Source organism: Corvus kubaryi, unplaced genomic scaffold, assembly GCF_017639235.1.
Source record: "Corvus kubaryi isolate FWS band 111438036 unplaced genomic scaffold, C.kubaryi_AGA036_p1.0 66, whole genome shotgun sequence".
Classification (NCBI taxonomy): Eukaryota; Metazoa; Chordata; class Aves; order Passeriformes; family Corvidae; genus Corvus; species Corvus kubaryi.
Genome location: NW_024582054.1, coordinates 22002288 through 22026951, shown reverse-complemented (window position 1 = coordinate 22026951; position 24664 = coordinate 22002288). Strand labels below are relative to the sequence as shown.

The 24664-nt window shown below is 40.0% G+C and overlaps 2 protein-coding genes and 1 long non-coding RNA gene across 6 annotated transcripts in view; 2 read left to right on the top strand and 1 right to left on the bottom strand.

Moving 5' to 3' along the window:
* Window positions 1-13619, top strand: part of CLMN (calmin) — a 92074-nt gene extending 78455 nt beyond the window's left edge. Inside the window, exons 9-13 of one of the 2 annotated variants that reach the window (XM_042046941.1) lie at window positions 233-1546; window positions 2717-2895; window positions 4174-4234; window positions 5253-5314; window positions 6844-13619. In XM_042046941.1, the coding sequence (XP_041902875.1) occupies window positions 233-1546; window positions 2717-2895; window positions 4174-4234; window positions 5253-5314; window positions 6844-6997 (1770 nt within the window). In that variant the 3' untranslated portion in view covers window positions 6998-13619. Of the gene's footprint in view, window positions 1-232; window positions 1547-2716; window positions 2896-4170; window positions 4235-5252; window positions 5315-6843 lie in introns of both variants that reach the window. The other variant, XM_042046940.1, reaches the window with a different exon arrangement.
* Window positions 13620-16601: 2982 nt separating this feature from the next.
* LOC121673562 lies at window positions 16602-18952 on the bottom strand. The gene is made up of 2 exons (XR_006019240.1): window positions 18710-18952; window positions 16602-17151 (listed from the first exon to the last, which is right to left on the bottom strand). It is a non-coding gene; the product is annotated as an uncharacterized LOC121673562 (long non-coding RNA).
* Window positions 18953-20167: 1215 nt separating this feature from the next.
* DICER1 (dicer 1, ribonuclease III) overlaps window positions 20168-24664 on the top strand; it is a 68113-nt gene continuing 63616 nt past the window's right edge. The window contains exon 1 of one of the 3 annotated variants that reach the window (XM_042046963.1): window positions 20168-20248. The gene's annotated coding sequence lies outside the window, so the exon portion shown is untranslated. Of the gene's footprint in view, window positions 20249-20333; window positions 20476-21751; window positions 21773-24664 lie in introns of those variants that run through there. The other 2 variants (XM_042046962.1, XM_042046965.1) reach the window with 2 other exon arrangements.

The window sequence follows — 24664 nt, the reverse complement described above, 5'->3', positions numbered from 1 at the left end:
CTGCATTTTGATCTTCCTATTCAAGTGTGTTGTTGACGTTGAGCTTTGTTCAAGGCACTTGACTTGCCAAAAAAAAAAAAAATCCTACTTTCAAAATAAGTGAGTTATTAATTGGCCATTCACAAGGTAATGGAGTGAAAGACTAGGTATTTATTCTTTCCATAGTGTTTGGGAAATGTAAAATGGTACCTGAGTTAGGATTTGTCTTCTAATGGTATATCATCACTTACAGGAAGACTTTACAGATCCTGACAAGGAGCTTCCAATTGAGTCCACGTATGTCCACATCAAAGACACACCATCAGAAAAGGAAGGCAAAATCTTGATTTTAAGCGAAAGCGAAGAAAATATGTATACTGTTAATCATGAAAGGAGTCATCCAGCTCCGCCAAAGGTCCATATTCCTGATATCCCTGAGAGAAGCCCATCAGAAACCGTTTCTGAAAATTGTAATGGGAAACCAAGTCAAGTGTTTGGTGATGTACAGGGAATGTCTGAAGAGGAGCCTCAAAGGCCTACCTCACTGAAAATTACAGGATCTGTCAGTTTTGAATCCAATTCCTCTTGGGAGGTTCCAAACGATAAATTCATGCCAGGTGAAGGGAGCATCTCTGATGATCCACTGAAAGAGAACAATGACCTTTCTCGAGCTGTTCTGACAGATCAGAAAAATTCCATTGACTCTTTTGAAGAATACTCTGAAGAATTAACTAAGGAAACCCCTACTGAATATGACAATGAAACCAAGAGCCTTTCAGCCAATACTTCTTCTTTGAGTCCATTATCCTGGACTTCAGGTATACTTACAGATGATTCTATTAATAAAGTAGAAGAGAGCAAACCCCAGTCTTCAATTCTTTTACCAGAAGATACCTCAAAACAAGAAGATACGCAGAAGTATGTTCTCCATCTTCTAGATGAGGAAATACAGACACTTCCACAAGATGAACATATAAAGGAATCACCTGTCCTTGAGACAATAGAAATGAACCCTTGTTCACTGAATGGTTCTAATCTCGAAAGCCAAGAACTATCTGCACAGCATGAAACATCTGATGACTCTCTCTCAGATGTACCTAAAACTCCAGAGGACCTGGACAGCTGTGATGAAGTTGAGTCTGCAGCTAAAGCGCTACCCAGTTCTTCAAAAGTATCCGTGATCCCCCATGATCTGTTTTATTATCCACATTATAATGTTCCCATATCAGCAGTTCTGAATGCTTACCTCGAGCCTTGTATTGAAGGTTATGATACAGGAAATGAAAAAGCTGCTTCTGAAGCCGTAACAGATGTTTTACATGACGAGAACTTACCAGAACAGGACTACAAGGAAGACGCTCCAGAGCCAGACTTGGAGAATAAGCTGGGTACCCCCCCATCAGAAACAGATGCTGAGAACAGCGAGGAGGAAACTACAAAAACAAGCAGTCACGTGAATTTTTCTGATGAAAAAGAAGTGCCATTACTAGTAGAAGAGTCAGAAATAGAAGAAGATGGTAATAAGGCCACCAACCATCAAGATTCCACTACTCCACAAGATCCTGAGGTATTTTATTTTATTTTATTTTATTTTATTTTATTTTATTTTATTTTATTACCAGCATTTCTTGGTGTACATATGTGGGCTTAGCATCAGATCCCAGTGGTTTTCATTTGCTTTCATTTTGCAGTGTTTGGAAGAAATATTTAAAATGTACTTGGTTTCCCATTCCATTACACTGTTTGCCACAGCCCCCTACTGGTATGAATGGAATTGCAGATCCCTGAGAAGATCTGACATTAAAAGAGAAAATAAACCCTAGTACTAATGGCACTGCAAAAAAGTGAATTTATATTATGTTTTAAAATAATTTGAGGCTTCTGTAATCCCTAAGCATAAAAGATGAGCTAATAGTATGGCAAAAGTGTGAATTTTTATTATGTTTTGAAATAGTTTGAGGTTACTGTATAATCCCTAGGCATAAAAGATTACCAGAGAGGGTATTTTTAATAATCCATAATGAGATGAACAGAAATTAGTATGGTTTCTAAAGAAAGGATACAGGCAATGATAATTTTTGTCTCAATCCAAGTAAGTTTGCCTACAAAAACTTGAAAAACCAATTGGAGTACCATATGTTACGTCAGTAAAATGAAGGCTTGTCTGCACTAGAGGAGGAGAAAGAAGTGGGCACTTTGAGGAGTATTTGGTTTAGGCAGTTTGCTCCTGCATGTCCTCTTGCAGACACCAGCTTTGAAGTGCCTTACATGTTTTCCAGTGCAGTAATTTTTGACAGTGTTTTTCAGTAATGAGTGTCCATTTAATGCTGCTCTACATGTTGCTTAGACACGTTGCTTGAACATGTTTTGGTCCTGACACTAACTACAGTAATGAAGTCAGTTTGCTGTTAACTTGAAAGACTGTTTGGGGGTAGATTTAAAAAAGTCGTGAATTGCCTCAAAGAGCCATGTCATGTCATGACTTTTTAATAGAAAGATCTGACTTTCCAACTGTATGTATGTATGTATGTATGTATGTCAGACTGATGATACTTTATAGCTCAGTGTATTCCAAAAGATTTTCAAGAAATGCATTGCTTTTTTATTCTCTTCAGTGAGACTTTCAGTCTCATACTACCTGCAGTTGAACATCTGAGTAGGCTGTACCACTAAGATATTTGGAAGGGTGGGGAATCAGTCTTGTTGTCTAACGCAAAACATTTCTTAATTTCAACAGGCCATAGAAGAACATCTAGAGGATTTACCAATAGCCATAAAGACACCAGAAGAAAATAGTAATAAGGAGGAGGAAGGGAAAAATATGATTGAAGAAGATTTGCAGATCTCAGAAGTTGCCACTACTACTCTATCACAAGATAACCTGGAACAAAACGCTGAATTCCAGGACTTTACCAGGTGTTTTACATTAATTTTGTCTTAAATACACCTGACAGGTCTTTTGAAATGTGCCCTGTCCATTGGATGTTTCTTGTAGTCTTGTAGTCTTGTTTTAGGAAGAAGTATTGGGATTCATTGGCTTCTTTCTGTGTTTCTCTTAAACATGTTGAGTGAGTCAGTGGGACTTGATTTGACTGTGCTACAAACTTTGCCACACAAAACCCAAGTGGAAGCCCAGTGCATTTTAAGCATGGAAGTGTTATAACTGCTTTTCCAACAGAGAGATTATTTTGTAATGGAGATGAAACAGTCTATGTGCATTGTGACACTATGTGGAAGCATGACACTGATTGATTCCAGTAGATACTTTTTGGATGTTTTTTCTGGTTATGAACAAGTAAATGAGGTGTTAGAGAGAAAATAAGACGAGGAACTCATGGGTTGAGGTAAAGGCATTTCAATGAAAAGGCAAAGCAAAAGGAAGCTAAGTAGAAGAAGACCAAAAAAAAATTTATTTGTTCTCTGCTTCTCATCAGCAGGGCAATGTCCAGCCACTTTCTGGGAAGCAGGGTGTAGTGGTTGCTTCAGAAGACAGATATAAGAACGTGTGTGTGTGTCACTGCCCTTTGGTCACTTTGGGTCAGCTCTCCTGGTGGTGTCCCCTCCCAGCCTCTTGCCCAGCCCCGGCGCACTGGGGTGGGACTGGCACTGTTCTAGGTTCAAGTACAAAGCACAGCACTAGAGGGGCTGCTCTAGGAAAATTTAACTGCAGCCCAGCCAGGCCCAGTACAGAGACACTCAGCTAATTTTGGACCATTCACTTCTGTTTTTTCTTATGTTCTAATTTATTCTTAGGTAATCTATTTGAGTGGGACATGAACCATAATTTGTTGATGCTTAGCACTGGAGCACTCTAATGAATTTGAGAGTTTGCTTAGAAAAACTTGTTCTCCCCTTCAAGCTTTCCGTTCCCTGTCAGTCCAAATTTTTTTTATATCAATGGCTGTAAAACTTGGGTATACTCTCACTTAATGATGTCAAAGGTGCAAAAATGCTCTCAGATACAATTTTTCAGAAAAGATTTCTTTTTGAGCATATGAATTTTTTATTGTGGGTTGGATTTTCCCAAAGACATTTTTATCATGTTACTGATAAATTCCAGTCCATATTCTAATACATACAACAATGCATATTTGTGGTTTTGTGTAGCTTAAACCTGTCATGTCCATTTGCAGTGTCTCTTTTTAACTTAGCTTTATGAATTTAAAAACTTTGCTTTTACATACATTTCAGAAGCAGTGACAGTGATGCCAACATTCATCTCCGAAAAAGGTTTTCTCATAATGCTTCTGAGGAGGTGAGTGTGGATATATTGCTGTTTCTCTGGTTCTCTTAAACTCCAGAAGTTCACACACTGTAAAAAGGCCTGTGACAGTATGAAAGTCTTGTGACTTCTAATAATTTTAGTGCTAAAACCAGGCATAGTTGCAAAGTTTTACTGAACTCTCCTAAATACATACTAAACTGAACGTTGAACAAATTCACAAAGGAGTACCTAATACTACAGTTAAATCTATTGTAACTTTAAATCTTACTTCATCATAACTGTATAGCTGCAACATTTTGCTTGTTTGAAGCTGCCTTTGTTTGCTGCCCCAGTTTCTTTTAGTCTTCAATTCTTTGTATGATGTTGGTGCCCTGGTCTCAGCCCTGCAAAAATGCTGGGTGTCTCCTGAAGAGCACTGTTTTTGAAAAATTGGGCTCCGTCCCTTTTCCTCACAGTAGCAGTGTATATTACATTATCAGCAGCTAACCCTAAAAGAATTTTAGTTGTAACATGCAACTGCGCCCCTAACGACAGATGCGATTCATACTGGTTTCTTGAGAGCACTCTATACAGCTGAGGTCTGGATTTTTATTTTTAAAGTCAGAAGGAAGGGACAGCATCAGCAATCTGGTCATGCTGAGCAAGGGTAGGAATATGGCTTTTTTTCAACACAAAAATAAAATTCTGACCATATAGGAGTTTTAAAAAAAAATGCTGCCACCAGTGTTCAATGAAAGGGAGGTTTCACACAGATGCTTTAGTTTTGCACTGCTGTCAGAGCTAGTAGAAATACATATGAATGAGGGGAGCTTTATTCAACTGATGAAAGCAGTTGAAAGCAAAAAAATCTTATTTCACAACTTTTTTCCTTTTCTGTGTGTGCACCAGACTGCAGTACTGGATGTTCTGACGGGGAATATTTTTATAAGCACACTTTCATTTTATTTGAGCAAACATTAGATAAAATTTGCATAAAATACACAGTTACCACCTTTGTGAGATGCTGAATTTTATTTTTGTTATCTAATCTATTCCTGGTCTGTTTAAGGAAACCTATGGTGTAAACGAGCAGAAGATGACAGATATGGGTGAAAATCCATTAATCATTGGGTGAGTGGTTCTTATTCAGACAGACTTTTTCAAGGAATCCATAACTCCTAGGTACTACTAGCAGTGATTCAAAAGGAGCTGGAAATTAATTATAATGGTAGCAACTGTCTTCTGTAATGGCTCAGAGTCCACATTTCCCATAGGTGTAAGATACAAAATTTCGCTATCGCTCAATCTGTCCCTTGACTAAACTGCTTTTTCTTGACCTGAAAGATTCAGCTGTCTAAGCAAGATTCTGAGCGTTTTCCCCACGTGGTGGTTATCTCAGGCTGAGAAAAGAGTGGGCAAACTTCAAATGTTAGGCCCTCTGGCAGCGATGACTCCTTCCAGGTTTGGAAGACTGTCAAAACAATGTTTAGTGAGATCAGTGCCAGGGAAAGTCAATTACTTCAGTGAAGGTCTGGCCTCTGCTGGAGCATCTATGAGTTTTGATAATTTTTATGTGTGTTTAGTTTAGACTTAGGGTGACGTGTCATGAACACAGAGTGTGCATCCCTTTGGTATTAGGGTCTAAATATCTATAAGAAACAAGGATCGCTTTAGGTTTTGCCTCTTAGCTGATACTAATAGTATACATGGTATGAATAGTACCTCTCAGAACTTCTAGGTAAAATGGTTGCTATATTTAGATGCAGAAAACATACAAAATATTATCAGGATCCACTGGCCTGGTCTCACTTATGCTTCTGTTAAAAAAACCCCACACAAATAGCTGCTACAGTTGTATCAGTTGTACAATTTGCTGATATTAAGCTAATTTTGTGTAATACTCAGGTATATATCCAGTCGGATGCCCCAAGCCAGAAAAACACAAATTTTCTCCAAAAGTAGATTAAAAACAGTTTACCAGAGTGTTTTTCTTACAGTAATATAAAATTATAAAATGATTGTATCATCTTGTGCCTTTTCAAATAAGACCTTTCCTTGTCATGGTGAGAGCTCAGTGGTGCTGGCAGAATCCATTGGGCTTTGCTCTTATGAACCACAGCTGGAAATTTGGGAAGTTGAAATTTTGGAGCTGTCCTGCAAACCCCCAACTACTAGCTGGTTTCTTGGTTGGAAGTCTTGGGCTTTTTCTGTTTAATATTCTAGTGCCTAGCATGAGGAGCTCTGAAAGTAGATGATTTGGGGAAAATATATCAACTCAGATCCAGTGTATAAACGAAATTGTGGAAGTGTGACATGTTGCCCAGCACTCTGTTTACTGTTCTGAAAATAAAAGGGTATCTTTTTGACTGGTGGAAATCTTAAATCAGACGGCTGTGATATAATGGCATGTACTTAAACTATCTGAGAATTTGTCTGGAGTTTTCAGAATATGGATTCCTACATACGTTGACCCTGGAAGGAACACACTGCTAACACCCAGTATGCCCCTCCTAGTCCAGCTGGGGCCCTCCACCTGACTAGACTGAAAAGGTTCATTAAACTGTTGTCTTTTAGTCCACCCTGTGATCTTCACAGTAATTATTAACACTGAAGGCTTTTTCTTCTTTTCCTTGCCTCTTACTGAATTCTCCCATTTTCAGGAAGAAAAAGGACTTGGAAGCAAGCGAGACTCCAGCACCAACTCATGAGATTACTATTTTTGAGCAGCCAGAGCTATTCTACTTCGTCATTTTCTTCTGGGTGCTGGTCTACTGCCTTTTACTCCTTCCACAGCTTCTTAGCAACAAAGTTTGATCTGTGTGAGGTGTGGAAAATAAAAGATGGTGGCTGGATTGCTTTGTGTACCTGCATATGAATATGTTCCTTCAGGTGAAGCACAAACAGAAATCCAGGACCTGGTATTTGTATTTATTATCAGGTTGTCCTCAATTCCACTACTGTTGTGCTATGACAGTGTCAAAGCACGTTTTATATTATGGTAATTGTGTAAATATATATAAAAATTATCCGATTTAGTAGATGCAATTTTGTACATTTGTGCCTTGCTTTATAAGATGCTAAATAAAACCAGATAATTATCAGTAGAAGTATGAACAATTCAGAGCTCTAGTCTTCAAAAATTATTCTTCTGGCTTAATTTTCTTATGTAGGGCCTGACAGCTGCGGAAGAGGGATGGTGTTGAGTTACCTCTGGATCTGACCACCTGCAAGGGCAAGGCTAGAAATGCTTCTTCACATTTTCCATGGAATTATTTGAAAGAGTTGGAGGCAGAGCAGAGCTACAGGTAGCTAACACACATCAAGACTTGATTACAGTTCCAGTAGTAAATCCAGTGGACAACAAGATCAGGTTGAGGGTTTTGTGGTAGGGAAGTTTGATTTTTTTAGGATTTAAAGTCGTTTTTCTCCTGCACCTTTTGGTATGTTTGATTTGCAGGAGTAAATTGGGTATGGAGAAATGCGAAGAACATACATGCTAGCTGCTTCTTAGGAGAGTTTATATGGGAAATCTCAGGCCAGAAACTAAAGTTTTTTAAAGGTACCTCAGTGCTTCTGAGTCTGCTTCTGCTTTAGTTTCTCTGCTGCTTTTACTTACAGATTGCATAACGATTTCTCTGTTTTGCAGATACAAAAAATAATAGGTGCCTTCTTTGCTGAGGCTACTCTTAAGGCACCAGGGCATGGTAAAAGAATTAGAAATATCTTTTAAGTGTCTAAATCAATTGAGAAAGAAATGACAGATGTAAAACTAAATACAGAGAAATGCTGACAACCAGTATTGACGTCCTAGCACAACTGAAGAGACTCCTGTGGCTTGTCCATGGGCACAGCTGAGCTACTTCTCCCTCTTGTAATTTTTGTCCACATCAATGATCACTTTAGGATATTTGGTAGAGGATTTTTGCCAGAGAAGGTGTAATCCATGCTTTGTAGGACAAAAGAGAAGTCTTCAATTCAATAGCAGTAACTTCTCCATGCGACTTTTAGTGAAGTCACTACTTCTCATTGGCACATTTTTAGTTTCACAGTATGCTTTATGAGACTACATCACATTGCTGCTTCCACCTGAAAATTTGGAAGGTTGACTGCAATGTACTTCCTTAAATGAAGGGTTTCATAATTTTACACTGAGTGAAAATTAAATCATGTGGCTATAAGTTTTACGTATTTTATGTAGCATAAGATGTATCCCTACCCTGGCTAAGTTTTCAGATGAACTTATAGTACCTGGGATCAAGATACATCAGAATATATAGCAATTTATTTGCAGGTATTAGAAACCTGTCTGTAGTTATGTTATCTGCTGGGGTAATCGTAACCATCCACCACACTTCATTCTTCTTCATAAGCTTTTTGTTCCCTTGGGATTTTTCTCCTGAGCTGCAGTTAGAATTCAATAGAAATAAGGAATGTCAGGAGATCTTAAACATTGAAGATAAAATTATGAACACCTTTCAACAAAGCTGAAATCTTTCCTATTCTGTCCTGTCACTGTTGACTAGAGCTGGATTCACCCCATGAACCTATAAATAAGATCCATTGTTCTTGGGAGGAAGAGATCCAAATGTCCCAACTTAATTTGGTTTAAATCAGTGTAAGTAAAAAAAAGACATTTCTTTCATCTTGTTCATGAAAGCAATCAACATTTTGAGTCATCTGATTTTGTGATTCATGAACCTTTTTGTGCTAGTTGTGGAAGACAGTGATACTTTCTTCCAAAAGAAAACCTATATTAGAATTTTTGAAGGTGCTTTCTGGAAGTAGGCTAAAATAGAAAGCTGAAGGGTTAGTGCTTTTTCCTCTGAAAGAATAAAACTTAGTACAAGAAACATTTTATGCTTATCCTGAAAACCAGGGAATACCAGGCTGGGGTACAGCATCTATCTAATAGCAGCAAGCAGCAGTGTACTACACTAGTTTGGAGCAAAACTGTTGACAGCTTTTCATTATGTTCCACTCTTCATAGGCTTCTTTGGTTTATGATAACTTTTTCTGACCCTTTGTATCTTTACTCTGGTTCTTCCATGTTTATTAATCTTCAGCAGAGGCTATTTGGAGTTGGATTACAGTTTCTTTATAGGGCTTTACAGCTATCAAAGTTCAATCAAGTAAAATATGCTCCCTTCTGTCTTCTTTCCTTCCTCCTAAGAAAATTAATCAGGATGAGGAGCTCTTTGGATGTCTTATCTAAACAACTGACATCCATGAAGAATGGAAAGGTGAACAGGAATGCACTGATGCCAGAAATGTCATTACACTGTTATTTTTGTCCAAGAAGGAGAAAACCCAAGGTTTTCTTTGTTACCTCCCACTGATGAACAGTAACTGAAACATTGAAATGAGCAGTTTAAATGTCAGACAGCATCCAGCAATTGTAGTGGTCATCTCAACCAGTGTTTCAGTTGATGTACACTTTCCAGCCTATCCTCAACCAGTGTTTCAGTTGATGTACACTTTCCAGCCTATCCCATTGAGAGATTGCTTCTTCCATCCAAAATAGATGAAATAAAAAAAATACTAAGTCATTCCATGATAGTGGGTATTACATTGCTTTCAATTTTTTGGGTTTGTTTTATTGTGGGTGTGCTGTAACAGAAGCAGTGTACCTTACCCAGCCATTCCATGGGTGAGAAGATCCAGGGTGAAGCACTAAAAGTGATAATACTGATGTTGTCAACTTTGCTTAAAAAAAAGACTGAACTTTCAGAGTTTTGCCTTTACCTTGAACAGTAAAGAGTGACATCCTCATAAGCAGCAGCTTCCCTCAGTTAAACTGAGTCGTGAGTCTGCATCTCTTCTTCCACAGTGCAAGATCCAATCCCTTAATGCAAGTGCCCTGTTCTCAAAACACTGCTTCGTTTTGGGGTTTGTGGCCTACTCTGAGCTACTGCCTAAAAGCCTGATTCTGAAATACTCACTATGGCAAAGCCTGTTTTAATTTGCTGCCCAGGGGACTGGCTGGCGGTAGTGGAGGGTTTAAAGGCTGGTGGGCAATCTATTGTCTACCCATTTTCCAACAGATCTGTGCACTGTCTGAATACAGGAAATTTTTCCTGATTTTTTGCCTGGGTTTTTGAAAAATGCTAAGCTTGAACTGACCACATTTGGTATATTGATTTAGTGGCTGAATTCAGATACACAGGGGTACTGATCTGTTAAGACTCTTTCTAAAACCTACCGGTTTTGAGCAAACGTGGGTAGCAGAGCATTGTGAAGTGTAAGCATCAGGAAGTGCCTTGAGGATCACTGGATAAAGGATGTTTGGTGTTCACAGAAGCAGCATTAAAGACTGAGTGGCAACTGTAATAGGATGGTTCAATGTCATCGTAGTCATGTAACTTAACTGCAAAGTGTTTCATTGTGATTTTATAGAAAGTGCAAGGAAAGATACACTATTAAAGGCAGAACCCCGCTAAACATTTATGGGGCAGATGACTTAGAGTTGAGGAAATGAGTTAAACAGTCACATAATCTACAAACTGACCGGAATATAGCTTTTGCCAAACTGTAGGAAATTATCAGTGCAAAGGCAGGGCAAGCACAGACTACAGAAAAAATGACAATCAATTTTCAATGCCATGAATATTTTTGAGAGATTGAGCTCTAAAACGTATTTTTATTGAGTTTCTAGATTGTAATGAATGTGTCTACAGAATTTTATGCAAAGCTTGAGAGTTCAGCTGTTTTAAAATGATTTTTTTTTATATAGCAGTGATTATTTTATCTATATATTTAATAGAACTGTAAAACCATTTTAAGAGTACCTGTAAAATTCTATGTATGTGATACAATTATTTATTAATTATGACTCATGAGAATGAACATTAAGCTATGCATCGGTTGTGTCATCCATTTGAAAACTGGAAACTGCAAACAGGAGAAGAGCTTTTAATGAACAGGAGATTTGAAAAGTGGGGGAAATGATTGAATACATTTGTGTGATTCTTAAAGCTGCATAGCAATATGTCATTTTGTGATGTTAAACTTTCAGCTAAAGTTGCAAAATATACTGAGTGAGTGAGCTACTTTCTTCCATTAAAACTTCCTGAGGCTGAAATTTCTACATGTTGATATTTGGCATCTAAACACACTTAAATCCCCTACGTTTTCTGGACACTCTCAGTTTACTCCTGCTCAGTATGACTGTAACTTCTTTATTCAAGTAGTGCTCCATTGAGTTTACAGGGGTACCATGCCATATCCAATGGGGGTTTTTAGGGGTCTCTACACTAACCCTCACAGAACCTGAGCTTTAGGAGATTAATTTGGCCAGTGTATGTGGTATCACATTCAGCCATCTAACATGATAATAATTGTAAAAGTGCTTTATCACTTATGCTAGCTTTAAATACTTTGGGAGTCCCTTCTTGCCAAGCACAAACATGAATGCATCCAGTGATGTGTTCAGTTCCTCTACTTCTGTGGAAGTCGGTGCAACACATCTGTGTGCTAAGCACACACTACCAGATCTGGCCCTGAGAGCACTTAAATCAACATCAACCACATAGGCCAGGAAGTCACTGAAGCCTATGCAATGCCCATGCAAATCCAATGTACACCAACCATACACCACTCACTTCAGTTACCTCCATTTTACACAGAGCATTTGTTTGCCTAAATTCTGCAGAATCAACCCTCCAAAGAGAGGAAGTTAACATCTACTTCCATCTTGAATTAAGAGAACAGCAGTAGGGAACAAATAACTGGAAAACAAAGGTGAGGTTCCAGGCTGGAATATGGCCATGGAAGTTCCCAAACTGCCACAGCTGAAAGCTCATACCCTGACAATAGGTTGCCTGCTGTTTCCTTTGAGCTAATAGGCAACAGATCTGAATGGAGGTAAAAACCACTAAATCCTTTGTATTTCTGCATTGTGCAGGTTTTTGTCAGGTAAATAACGTCCCCTGGCACACCACTGATAACACTAATTTACAGCTGCCCAATTTAGGATTGTTCACTTTCCAGGTTTGTATATAAACAGGATACACAGTATGGCTTGTCCTCACCCATACCAGCCCAAGATCGTGAAGCCATTCATGCAGGAGGATGGGATACACGCACATTAAATGATACAGAAAAGTCATGTTCTCTGCGGAGTAGCTCACTTACTCTGTCCATTGCTTCACACAACTCAAGCTCACAAAGGGTGAAAAATTAACCCTTATTTTTTCAAGTGCCATAGTCATTGCAGGGTTATCTTAACTGAAATTGTGGAGCATCAAAGGATTTCTTTCCTCCACTAAATGTAAGACATGGAAAACCTCCTTCCACATCAGTGGCACTTTTGACAATTCCATTCCAAGCAGCTGCTACTGCTGATACTGGAAAATGAGAACCATCTTACTTTCTCCCCATAGTGGGGGAAATGTCTAAGTTTATGTATCTGGAACATAAAATTGGCCCCTGAGTGATTAATATATTTTTTTCTTCATGAAAATGTTAGAAGGACCAATAAAAATTATTTTACCTTAGTGAGAAATACTAAAACCTACCATTCCAAGAAAGGCTAGTTCCTGGCCATCACTGCTATTTTCAGGCCAGGTAATATCTTATTCCCCAAGTAAGTAATTTATTTTCATGATTTTCACTGGGGCTTCCTGGAATCTCTTTGATTCACAGAACAGATTTGCTGTGTCCAAGGACCAGTTTGTACAGGGATGTCCCTGGTCCATGGCCATTATTAAGACTGTAACAGAAAATCACTCTTGTTTATTTCAAAATTACTGTGAATCAAGTAAATTTCAACATATATGCTGCTCAGTTCTTGAGAGAAACAATGCAGTCACATTTTAATGCCAAATACGTTACACAAGTCAAATAAGTATTTTTACTGTAATAAAAAATTCAACTTGTACTTTTGTCTTGAACAAAACATTTTAGTAGGCATACCACTTTGCGCTATTGTATACCGCTATGTAAAAAGCTGAATAAACTGTTTTACCTTTCTTGTTAAAATTCTCTAGTTTAAAATGTAAAGTACTAGATGGCTAAAGAGTTAATGAGGGACTTCATCATAAATAAATCATTGTAAGTAAGGAATGTAATATTTAAAATACATGTTTCTCTTTGGCAAGTGGTGAGGAATGATGACTTTTTAAAATGAGAACAAATGCTGGGAGGATTTGAGTGGTGTCCAGATAAACTGAAGGAAATGCATTTTCATGTACTTTTAAATACATTTCTTCTGAACACTTTCAGTGAGGGGCTTGTATTGGATGTTTGCACTAGTTGCTCATAGCTAATTTTTGTGAGAAAAAACTACATTCTTCTGTATAGCTGGTACACCAGAAGAAAATGTTTTTAGAAACTGTTATGCTGTAAGAAGAGTAGTATTTACTAGTGAATAGCTCCAATTTATTTTACAGAATCTCCAATTTTGAAATAAATGGACAGGCTTCCTGTATCTAATCTGTTACCTGTGGGTTCGTCCTTGTGGATTCTTTGTTTAATTTAATTGTTATTATTATATATTTTATCTATTTTATATATATATGTATTATTTTTTTCTATTTACACATTTTCGTGCCCAGAAACTAAATGCACTTTTTAGGAGAGAAGACCTTAGTAAAGACTGCAAATTCATAAAGTGCATAGTTTCCCACTTACCCAGAAAGTGACTTTTCATTTTGGAGGAAGAATCTAAACTTTTTTTCCGGTCAATAAACAAACTGATTTTTAATTTTTATAAAGATGAAGAATTACTAATTTATTAACACATAGAAATTGGCATTATAAAGGCAAGCCATGGGAAAGCTTACAAAAACAGTTGTGCTTAATTATTTACTATTCTTACAATTAGTTTATCTGGGCTGTTTCTCTGTACATGTTTAGACTTGTGGATTAGCAAATTACTAGTTGCAGTACCATTTCATATTTACTATGTACTTCTCCCTACACCTTAATTCCGTTTGCAGTATATGAGAAAAAGAAAATAAAGTACAATAGAGTTGCAATACGGTTTAGAATCAGCCCTATGATGGAGTCTCCTGAAAAATATATCTAAATTGGATAAACACAGAGAAAGAAAATGGCATATGTGAAAGGCATAGGAATGCTTCTTCTCTAAAAGCTTCATAGGTATCACGCTTTAGGACTTGTAAATATTCCTCTAATCCTTCTACAAAATCAAATTATCTCACATGCTTTCATAGTGTTTCTAGCCAGTCCTGGAGTAGCTGTACCTGCCTATTGGACCATCCTCCCCCACACCTAAGCATACATAGCAAGAGAATACTCATGGTGCTGTTGAGAATTTGGGATATTTGGGTCCAGTCCTGTTAACAAAGCAATTTCCAGAATCATAGAATGGTTTGGGCTGGAAGAGTCTTTTAAATGTCATCCAGTCTAACTCCTCTGCAATGGGCACCTCCACCAAAATCAGATTGCTCGGAGCCCTGTCCAGTCTGACCGAATGTTTACAAGGATAGGGCATCTAGCACTTTTCCTTACCAAAACTTTAAAATCTCTAAATACACTTTGGTGATTTTTTTTTTAAATTGGGTTCTTTTTTTTTTTTTTTTTTGACTACTGACACTATGGTTAGGAATTTGCAAGTGCACTGGGGAGGTGTAAAGTTCAAACAGGCAAGATAGGTCATCTCAGTGTGTGGAAGCAGAGTAAACTTTTACAATAGTATGAGATCCAAACTTTAGTTCAAATTCAAACATAGTAAGACAGGAACTGTTGGTTTTCTTTTAACTACTCTAGGACAAAAGTAATTCTGATAGAAACTCAAAAGTAATCTCCCTTATCCTTGCTGTGTAATCACAATTTCTTAGCTTGAAGATGATGCACATGTAGCATAGGAAAGATGCTGGATCCATCTGGATCTTGGCAGCAGCAAAGACAAGCACAGGGTTCATTTCAAACAAGGAGCCCTACACAAGTATACACACTGAGTATGCACTTTGGTTGTGCAGGAGCCCGGACCTCCTAAGGATAACCTGTGGCCATCACACATATTCTTGTTGGTAGTGTAAACTGAAACCTTCATCCTCTCCTCAGTGTTCATTTTACCTGGTTGGTAAACAAAAGCCAGCTGGGGCAGGAGAACCTTCAAACTGGTGAGTGGATATAGCAAAGCCTCAGACTTGAGCTGTGATCTTTATTAAGACACCAATATACAGCAGTAATCTTTTCTTGAGTTGCTATTTCTACTGATGTTACAAGGATGATTTCCAGGAGAGCTAATTGCAGCAATTTATGAGATGCTTTCTGTGACTAAATCCATTCCTTGGTGAGACAGTACCACTGGCTTACCACAGTCCTTGCCAAACTAGACTTTATCTTGGAATATCATATAGCATATGATCAAAGCAAAATGTATAGCTCCATCTGCTGTAAATACTTTGAATTGATTATTTTTACATTTCTTTTTTATGGCTGCTCTGTACCCTGGGGAACTGATTTATCACTCTGCTGATATGTATTTTCTGCTTGTTATCAAGAATTGACATAAATATAGATTTATACATTGTCAAGTGGTATTTCTTGGTTCTCAGGCAAAAAATGAGCATTAAAAAGGGTATATCTCAAGGATATTATGAACTTCTGTTAACTGTTGTATGACAGATCTTTTTCACTGTGCCATTGCAGCTGCTTGTGAAATTGCTCCCATCTTTCAGTAAAAAAACCCCATCCGGTGAAGTCCAAGGTGACTGGAAAAAGGGAAACCTTGCACCCATTTTTAGAAAAGGATAGAAAGGAAGAGCCTTTCCCTGGTTCCCTACTGGCACAAACCTGAAAGGAAACAGTGCAGTCTCAGTTCTTCAAGGGCTGACATCACCAGTAAACCTGGGCAAAATTCTTCCTTCTTGCCGCCCATATTCAGGAGATGTTTTTAGTCACACCGAAGGCTTTTGTGATGCTCTCCTTTTTCTACTTCTGATGTATTTCTAAATTTATAGGAAAAGTAACCACGGCATCCAAAACCATTGTAGGTTTGATGGCATCAAAATAAGCCAAAAATTATTTCTAGAAGAGTTGGAAGCCAATTTTGGTTTCAAAATATTCTCTCTCTGTGAGACATTCCAGAACAGCCAATACAATTAACAAGCTCAGAGCTGAATACAAATCTTGTGGCTGAGCTGAATTTTGTTCCCCATTTTTTTTCATCCACTGGTAGCTATAGTAGGTCAAAAAGGGATTTATTTCCTAACAGAACATTTATTTTATTCCATCCTTCTTCCTTACCAGTGATTTGAATTTGTGTGCTTTCTTTAGTGATGTGTCTACCTATGATAGAGACATTCTAGAGACTGTAAGTAGATGATGGAGGAGATCATCAGTCTGGAGAAACCCAAGGAAAAAGCAGGGAACTTTGCCTGGGAAATGTTGCCAAGAGAGAAAGGAGTCAGTTTCCAAACTATGTCAGCTCATATCCTCATGCCAGCAATTTATGCAGTTTAGGGTGAGACAAAGATTCATGCAACCCAACACCTTGTTAAAATCTAAGCTTCAGTTTTAGAATGGAATCTGTTCAAAATAGGTTCTTTCTTTCTTCCAACTTCCTTCTCTATAATCATACCTGCAGCTTTTTCTCATAACACATTGCAGGTGTTATTATTAGCACTCTGGTCTAAAATGTTTGCAACTGTTCTTTCCTGCAGTGATTCCCAGCTATGAGCTGGAAAACCTGGTAGCCAGACTAGGGGCTTCTTGAGAGGAAAGCCTCAAGGAAAAATTTCCCAAGTGGAGTACAGAATAGACACATCTTTTCCTGGCCAGAAACTAGAATGCAACACTTGGGCACGTATTTCCTCAGTAACTGCCAGCTTGTTTCAAAGTGCCTTACTGAACCAGTGGGTGACACAAGACCAGAAGACATCATGGCTGGTACCAACAGCAGGGAACAACAGAGGTCACCATTGTCTTGCAGGAAGGAATCTCTTCAGAGTCCATTTTAGAACCTGATGGAGCCTGGTTTCCACTGGTGTGATTACAGCGTTCTGTAGCATGAACAAAGACAATTCATTGTGACAAAGTGATTTTTAATGTCAGTTTTCCTCTTTTCTGACCCAAACAGAATCTTTTTTTAATCATAGTCAACAGAAAAAAACAGAAAAGCCTCCCATCCATTACTGATTTTTTTAAAGGGAGATAAATGCCTCTATTTTCTTGTTGTCTAACAAGTTACCCCATAGAGCAAATATCAGTATTTCTAGTACTAAAGATATGGGGAAGGCTGTTACTTGGTACATTGTTACTTACTCTTTTCCAGATTTTAATAGTTGGGCAGTGTATCCTCTTCATCCCACAGCCTGTTTGTTTTGCTTTTACAGTTGGTTGCATGTTTTTTTACCAAATTCTGAATGCCAACCAGTTTGAAATACGTGGAATTTTTCAGAGTTGCATCTCGCATTGATGAGTTCATTTTACTTTAAAAATCTTTGTAAGGAATTTGTGAAATCAACCTAAAAGTAAATTTTTAATTTGGGCTTAAACTGTGAAGGTTAGGTCTGATTACACAAATATATGACATCAAATACCTGTTTCTTAGAATGGAGAGAGGGTACTAGGAATAAGATTGTAAGGAACAGCACAGATTTTATCCTGTACTTTTATATCAAAAACTCCTGTCAGCAGGCAGGCTCAAGGAGGAAGTAGCTGTGGAGAAAGACACCCGTTTATACAAGAAAATAACTTCCAGAATTCTCCTGGCATTTGTCTGTTTTGTTTTCTAAGTATTCTGGTTGCTTTCTCTTTGAACCTACTTGAAATGAATAAAATTCATTATTTAATCATGGCCTGCATTAGGGAGGGTTTCTTTCTGCTCTATTTTATGTTAGAAGGAATCAAGAATGCCAATTTCCTTCAGTACTTCAGCTAAAATTGGAAAAATAGATCCATATGCTCTGACAGTTCCCACTGGATAAGACTGAACAGCTGCTCCTCTTCCTCAGCTTTTGTCATGGGATATAATTATTCTTCTATCCATAAAAAAAAAAAAAAAAACAAACCAGAAGGATGCCCTTTCAATCCTATAAAAATACCTAGTACTGTAACATTTAACAGCATAATGGCAGTCATTACAGAAGATGTGCTCTAAACAGGAACAGTGGTTTGTGCCAAGAAAATAATTAATTTGGTAATACCCCAGGCCTCTGTATCACTTTGAATCTGAAGTAATTTTACTCAGGTTGTTTTAAATGAACCTTAGGAGTGCTCCAGTGAGCTTTATCTTTTCATACTGGTTTTGTAGGCACAGCTGTGTTACCATGGTAAGTCCCTGGTAGAGAGCAGATGGAATGAGGGAGGTTGCACCTCCAGTGACAGATCTTCCATTGAAAACACACTGCCTTCAGCACAACTTGCAATGGCAGTGGGTGGCCAGAAGTGACATTGCATTCATGGTCATCTTTATTACGCAACAAGGCCGATCACCATCCAGTCCTTGTTGCAACCACATGCGCTCATAGGAGACTCTCACTGGGTCCCCTGACTTAACACAAACATAACTCATTGTTCACCTCTGGTTTAAGAGTTTTGGCGGTGGCAAAACCTTACGCTATACCCACTGCTTAATCCCAGACATTTCAAAGCACTTTTGAAAAGACTTGGTACTTCTTAGTTTTGGTGCTGCAGGTGGTTCCAGCCACTCCGTCTCGTGAGGAAAACTCAAGCAGCCAGCTGTGGTGGTCAGCAACCCAAGTTTAGTACATAACTTCAGTCACGGTGAGAACCCATGAGTCCTTTGTTCTGATGTTTGCATGTTTTCCCCTGATTGGTTAATGTTTCCCCACCCTGTTTATGTATGAAGTTATGTATATTCATATTCCTTGTTTAATATGTATCAGTTCTAGAAAGTTCTTTGTTCCTTGACGCCCCATTGGATCCTTCCTTAAGTCACTCCTATGTGTTGTTCCCATTGGTTCCCTTGCTGTCAACCCCACCTGCTTGTCCCTATCCCATTGGCTGAGATCCCTTTCCCCGCCTATTCCGTACCCAGTATAAAACCCCTGGACCCTCTTACATACTTGGCTCTTTGTCCTTCTCTTTCTTTGGGATGTTGTTGTGTGGAACACAGATGGAGAGTCTCCTTTCATCTTTGCTTTTGTGCCTTCATTCCAGCAACAAGAGGAAAGCTCCTTTGGGTGAGGAGCTCTACCCCTTCGTTTTGTGTGTTGCGGTGGGGATTGCCGCCTTCTAGAGGCATTGTAGCTGTGACCTCCAGGCTTCCTTTTGTCGGCACGTGAGGGGTAAACCCCCTTCAGCTTTCTCTCAGCTGCTAAAAAACCCTCAACTAGTAACATCTACTCAATCAATGGAGTGTTGTCAAGATACTGGAGTGAGACCAGTGGTCCAACCAGTCAACAATCTGCCTCATGCAATGACAGAAAGAGATGCTGCTTTGGGAGCCTACATAACCCAAGCACCTGCAGCTCTCTTTTCTTCTTCCACTTTCTGGGCCCTGCAGCAGTAAGGGCTGGAGGCTCCCCGGTGGAAAAGGACCACTTTGCCTGTGTCAGGAAGGTGACTTCTGATGGAAATGGCTACCTGTGTGTGTGAAAAGGTGAGATCTTGTTACACAGTCATGAGACAGCTCACTGCTGCTCTATCCAGACATGGCCAAAAGGGATCACCTTTTTCCCCGAGGGCATGCCGTGCGATAGAATAACCGCATTCCCTCAGATCCGTCTCTCCACGACCAGCCCTGCCTCAGTGGCACAAGAAGCGAACGCCCGGGCCTCGGCCCCCGTCCCAAGATGGCGGCCGCCGCCCCCGCCTCAGCGCCGCCGCGCGCCCCCCGCCTCAGCGCGCGAGACCCGCCCGCGGGGCACGGCCGAGCGCTCAGCAGCGCTCTGGCGGGGGGGGGGAGGGGAGCGCGCGCGCACGCACGTGAGCGCCCGGAGCGCCCGGCGGCTCGCCGGCAGTCGCTGTATCCCGCCGTCCCATTGGCTGCCTCGCGACCTTTCACCTTTTACCCGGCTCCGGCCGCCAATCGCCTGCTTCCTCTCATAGCGTGGGGGATGCGAAGCGTGCGGACTGCGCAGGGCGGAATTCTCGGAGCCGGGTTGCGCCGTGGGCGCTGGGCGGCCCCCGTTGGTACGGGCGGGAGGGGCGGGGGCGGCGCTCTGTTTGCGTAGCGCCGGCCGTAGCGCAGGGGCAAGGGAGGGAGGGGGAGGCCGTCCCGGGCCCAGGTGAATGGAGGGTCCTGACAGCTGCGGGGACTGAGGCGGCGGCGGCGGGGAAATGGCGGCGGCGGCGGCGGGAGCACAATGAGACGCGGCCTGTAGTGGGGGGAAGCGCCGGGCTGGGTCCGGTCCGAGCAGGTAGGACATGGCGCCCCGGGAGCTGCATAGCGGCCGAGCGCGGGTGTGTCGCGCCCGCCGGCCGCAGCTCCCGCGGCCCCGGCGCCGCCGCCAGCGGGGTGGGATGGCGGCGGTCCGTTCCTCCCTCTCGGGGCCCGGGCAGCGCTGCCCCGCCTCCACCCCAGCGGCTCCCAGCACCGACGCCCGGGCCCTGGGATCGGCCTGAGCAGCTCTCCCGGCGCCGGCGGGGCCCGCACGGCTGGGCCGCGCTGCGGGCCCGCTCGGCTTTGTCTGTGAGCGGCGCCCCCCGGGCAGCCGCGCCGGAGCCTCCCGGGAGCTCTGGGGCCCTCCCGCTGTGTCCTCAGGGGCCCGGGAAAAGCAGTGGCGGGTAGTAAAGGAGTTTATACACAGCAGTGCTGATGTTAAGGGCGATATAAGAATGTGTTGGCTCTCCTCTTTGCTTCCTTTCCATCCTTTCCCAGGGTAAATGAAGGCAGTGTGATTAAGGCAGACCTTGTGGTGTGTGAATGTGCGTTGAAAAACGAAAAAGACATATGTTTTTGCACAGGATTTTGTTGCTGTGTTAGGTAATATAGAAAAAGCCCGCATGAGTAGAAAATGGGGAATGATACTGACATCTGACCAAAAAAAATGGGTGGGTTTTTTTGGGGTGTATTCTGCTTAATCAGAAATTTAGTGTTTAAAAAAAGTGACTCTCAAAGTGAGTTGTGAATCTCAGTTAACTGCTAACAGTCCGGAGGATGTTTGGCACTTCAGATCAGCTTTGAGTATTTTTGATGTTAAGATTTTGGTCTTCAGGTTATGTGGTGGGCTCAGGTGGTGAAAGTGTAGGCTAGAAGATTGTTTTTCATTTTCTTTCCGTGAACGTGGTAATCTGCAGTTAACTTTGTAGACACTTAGTTTGGCCTGTTTTACTGTGTTTTATGTGTTTTCTTTAAATAAGCCACTCTGGGTGCTCTGTTGAAATGCTGACTGCACATATATGTTCCGTAGGTGGGGTGGTGCTTGTTCTAGCAAGTTCATACAGACACTAACTGAAATTAATTTGATAGTTATTCTCCTAAGTGCCTCTGTTAAGAGAGTTTTTCCTGTTGTCTATCTCCACATTGTGGTCTGTGAGCTTTGAAGATGCTACTAGAAGTTTTCAGCTGGAAGTGCTTTTTTTATGTGTTTAATAATTGGATTGTTACTTTCTTAATTGATAGGATTAAAAAATAGTTATCAGAAATGCTGACCCTGAATTAGCTACTGCTGTTCTTCAAAGCATCCTGATGATACAGTTCTGTGAAAGTGGCAGGTCAGTACTTGGCAGACACAAAATTATTAATACAAGAATTAATAATTACTTGAGAAGGAAATGGCATCAATATGTCATTGTATAAATCCGTTCTCAGTCTATATGTTTAATACTAAATGCAGTTTGGGTATTTTCCCTTTATCTCTCTTCTACTTTTGAAAGGTTGTATTAGGCTAAGGGAGATGTAGATTGAAAACTGGCTGGGGCTTTTCACATGAGGAAGGACATGCCAGTGAAGGGATAACAAACATCACAAAGAGAGTCATGAAGAAAGTAGAAGAGGGAAGTGTTGATTGTTTGCTTGGTTCTCCTGTTTTTGAAAGATTTCTGTATCTTACAGACTGAAAACAAATGCGGTACCCCTTTACACTGTGTGTAACTCAAAGACATGGTGTACCAGCCTATTGGCAATGCCAGAAGTTTGCAGGAAGGTTGAAACAATTAATTTGTAGTGAAAATCATCCGAGGCTATAAAAACAAAAGTGTCTTTTCAGTCTTGGCAAACATCAAGGTGGCTGGTCTGTGGAAGGTGCTCCTGCCTGCCCTGCAATTTTACAGCTCCATACATGTTCTCCACTGGTTGCTGGTAGGGGGAAGCCAACCAAACTATTTTGTCTGTTATATTACACTAATGTTTTTCTAGAAGATACACTTTTTTTTCCTTTTTCTTTAGAAATACCTTGATCATCTGTAGCATACAAGAAGAAAAAAGCAAAACCTGCAGTTCAAAAAAAGAGTGTATTTTCATGGGGCTTTTTATGTAGTCCACAAATGTTTCTCCTTTCCCACCTCAAAAATGTGTTTAGTACTTTGCCACTTTTTCAGCAAAGTGTATGGAATTGCTTCAGCACAGGTGCTCAGAGTCTGAGTGTCACTGCTTGACCCATGTTGGCTTTCAGTATGAACTGACTAAATGTGCATTGATCTGTACTGAATGCAAACTACTGGCAAAACTAAACGAAAACACATACATTCTTAAAAGAGCAAGGAGTTACTTATTAAAATGGATAAAGGAGCTGAAATAGTCTGATTTCTCTTTAGATAAGCTCGAGAATGTAAGTGAGAGCAAGAGTTCAGGAAGATTTTGAAAAGGATTCTAGGGCTTTAGGGATGATGAGCGTTACAGTAAGTGCTAAGACTACAGACAGGATTTTTATTTTGGGGTGTAGATTAGTCTGTTGATACTGAATTGGTTTTTGCCTTTTTGCTTTTATATATTCTCTATATTCTTTACATCTATATTTGTAGCACTGTAGCCTATTACTGTATTTGTAGCTAGCATTTTACCTACTCTATTAGACAGAAAGACAAAATAAATTCCCCAGCAGCTCTAAGGTGTTGGGCTCCAAGGTTAGGTTCTCCAGGAACTGAGGTTAAAATGACTTCGTGAGACACATTTTCATAGACAAAGTTTAGTTCCTGTCTAAGGGAGGGTTTCCAGAAAAGGGTAGTACTGGGGGGAATTACCTTATCCCCTATGTATCTAATTGGGGATTCTTGTCAGTTATGCTAATTTGCTAAATATATAAAAATTGTATCTGCTTTATATTACATGTGCATCTTCATGTCTTTTCAGCATGTTGTGCACCATAAGGATCCTAGTAAAGGTAACCCCTTTTTATCAACTTACTGTGTCTGGCTCGTGATTTTAGGGCCAGTAAAAAGGCATCACTATCAGGCAGCAGGTAGAACTTCAGAACATTCTGAGATGGGTTGTTCTGTTGTTCCATAATTCTCTCTGACCTTTTTTCCCCTCTCATGTAGGTAATACAAACTAGGGAGTATACTGAGCCTGATAGATCATTGATGGAACAGTCCTAATGCCTGACTGTGTAACCACTGGCCATCTCTATCCCATCACCTTCATGTGTTCAAGTAATTTCTTCAGACTGATAGCAGAATTTTGATTTCATTTATATATTTTTTTAGGAAGTGCTACTTTTAAAGAAAGTAAAAGCATAATTATCCTGTTGTGTATAACAGGAGCTTCTATAAAATGTGTGCAATGTGCTTTTAGAATGCTATATCCTGAAGGCTAAGAATAGCTGGAGTAGGTCAGAAAGCATGATTTTGCTTTACACTTTCCAGACATCTTTTTTTCATCCTTTAGCCTTTTGTGACTACCATATGTATTGTGATAAACCAGAAGAGAAGAAACCTGATATATAGCAAAAACTAAAAGTTAATTTTTTAGCTGAAGTTAGTCTTCGTTGGCATTTCAAGTTTTGGTGTTCAAACTGTGTTAATTGGGGTATGGTGGCATTAGGACTGTTACTAAAATAAACATTATAGAAGACTTAATCTAGAGAACAAAGCAGAGCCCACTTTAGTGTGCGCCATGATATTATATTAGGTCAGCTCTTGGTTTTGATAGTTCTTGCATGCCTTATTTAGTGACATCATAATTTTACAAGTTTGTGTGCTGAGCAATATATCTGGAATTCCCTTGTTATTTCTGCTCTGTTTGTGGACTACATTAGTTAAATCAGTTTTCCATTATATTTGTCGCCTTCAAAATCATACAGTCAAGAAGCGGAGAACTGAAACTTATGTCAAGGAATTTACTTGCAGGGTTGCATAGCTGCAGGTGTTGAAAGGTCCTTCTCTGGTGGGAAAGAGAAGAAAGAGCAATATTGTCCACCTTCTGTCATAAATACACCTAGATCCAAGAGACTTCAGTACTGCTTGTTGTGGCCCTTCCTTTAAGTGCAGTACACTTGCCAGTCTGAGATCTGTGTTGTGGTTGGCACAGCTGTTACTACTGTGCCTCTTCTTACCAAGGCAAAAAAATCAAAAGTATTCTCTCTTGATCTTTACTAATGATAGTAGAAAACCTTGATTTACTGTGCTTTCTTCTCTTTATGTCACTCAGTGGCTCAGTACTTCTGTGAT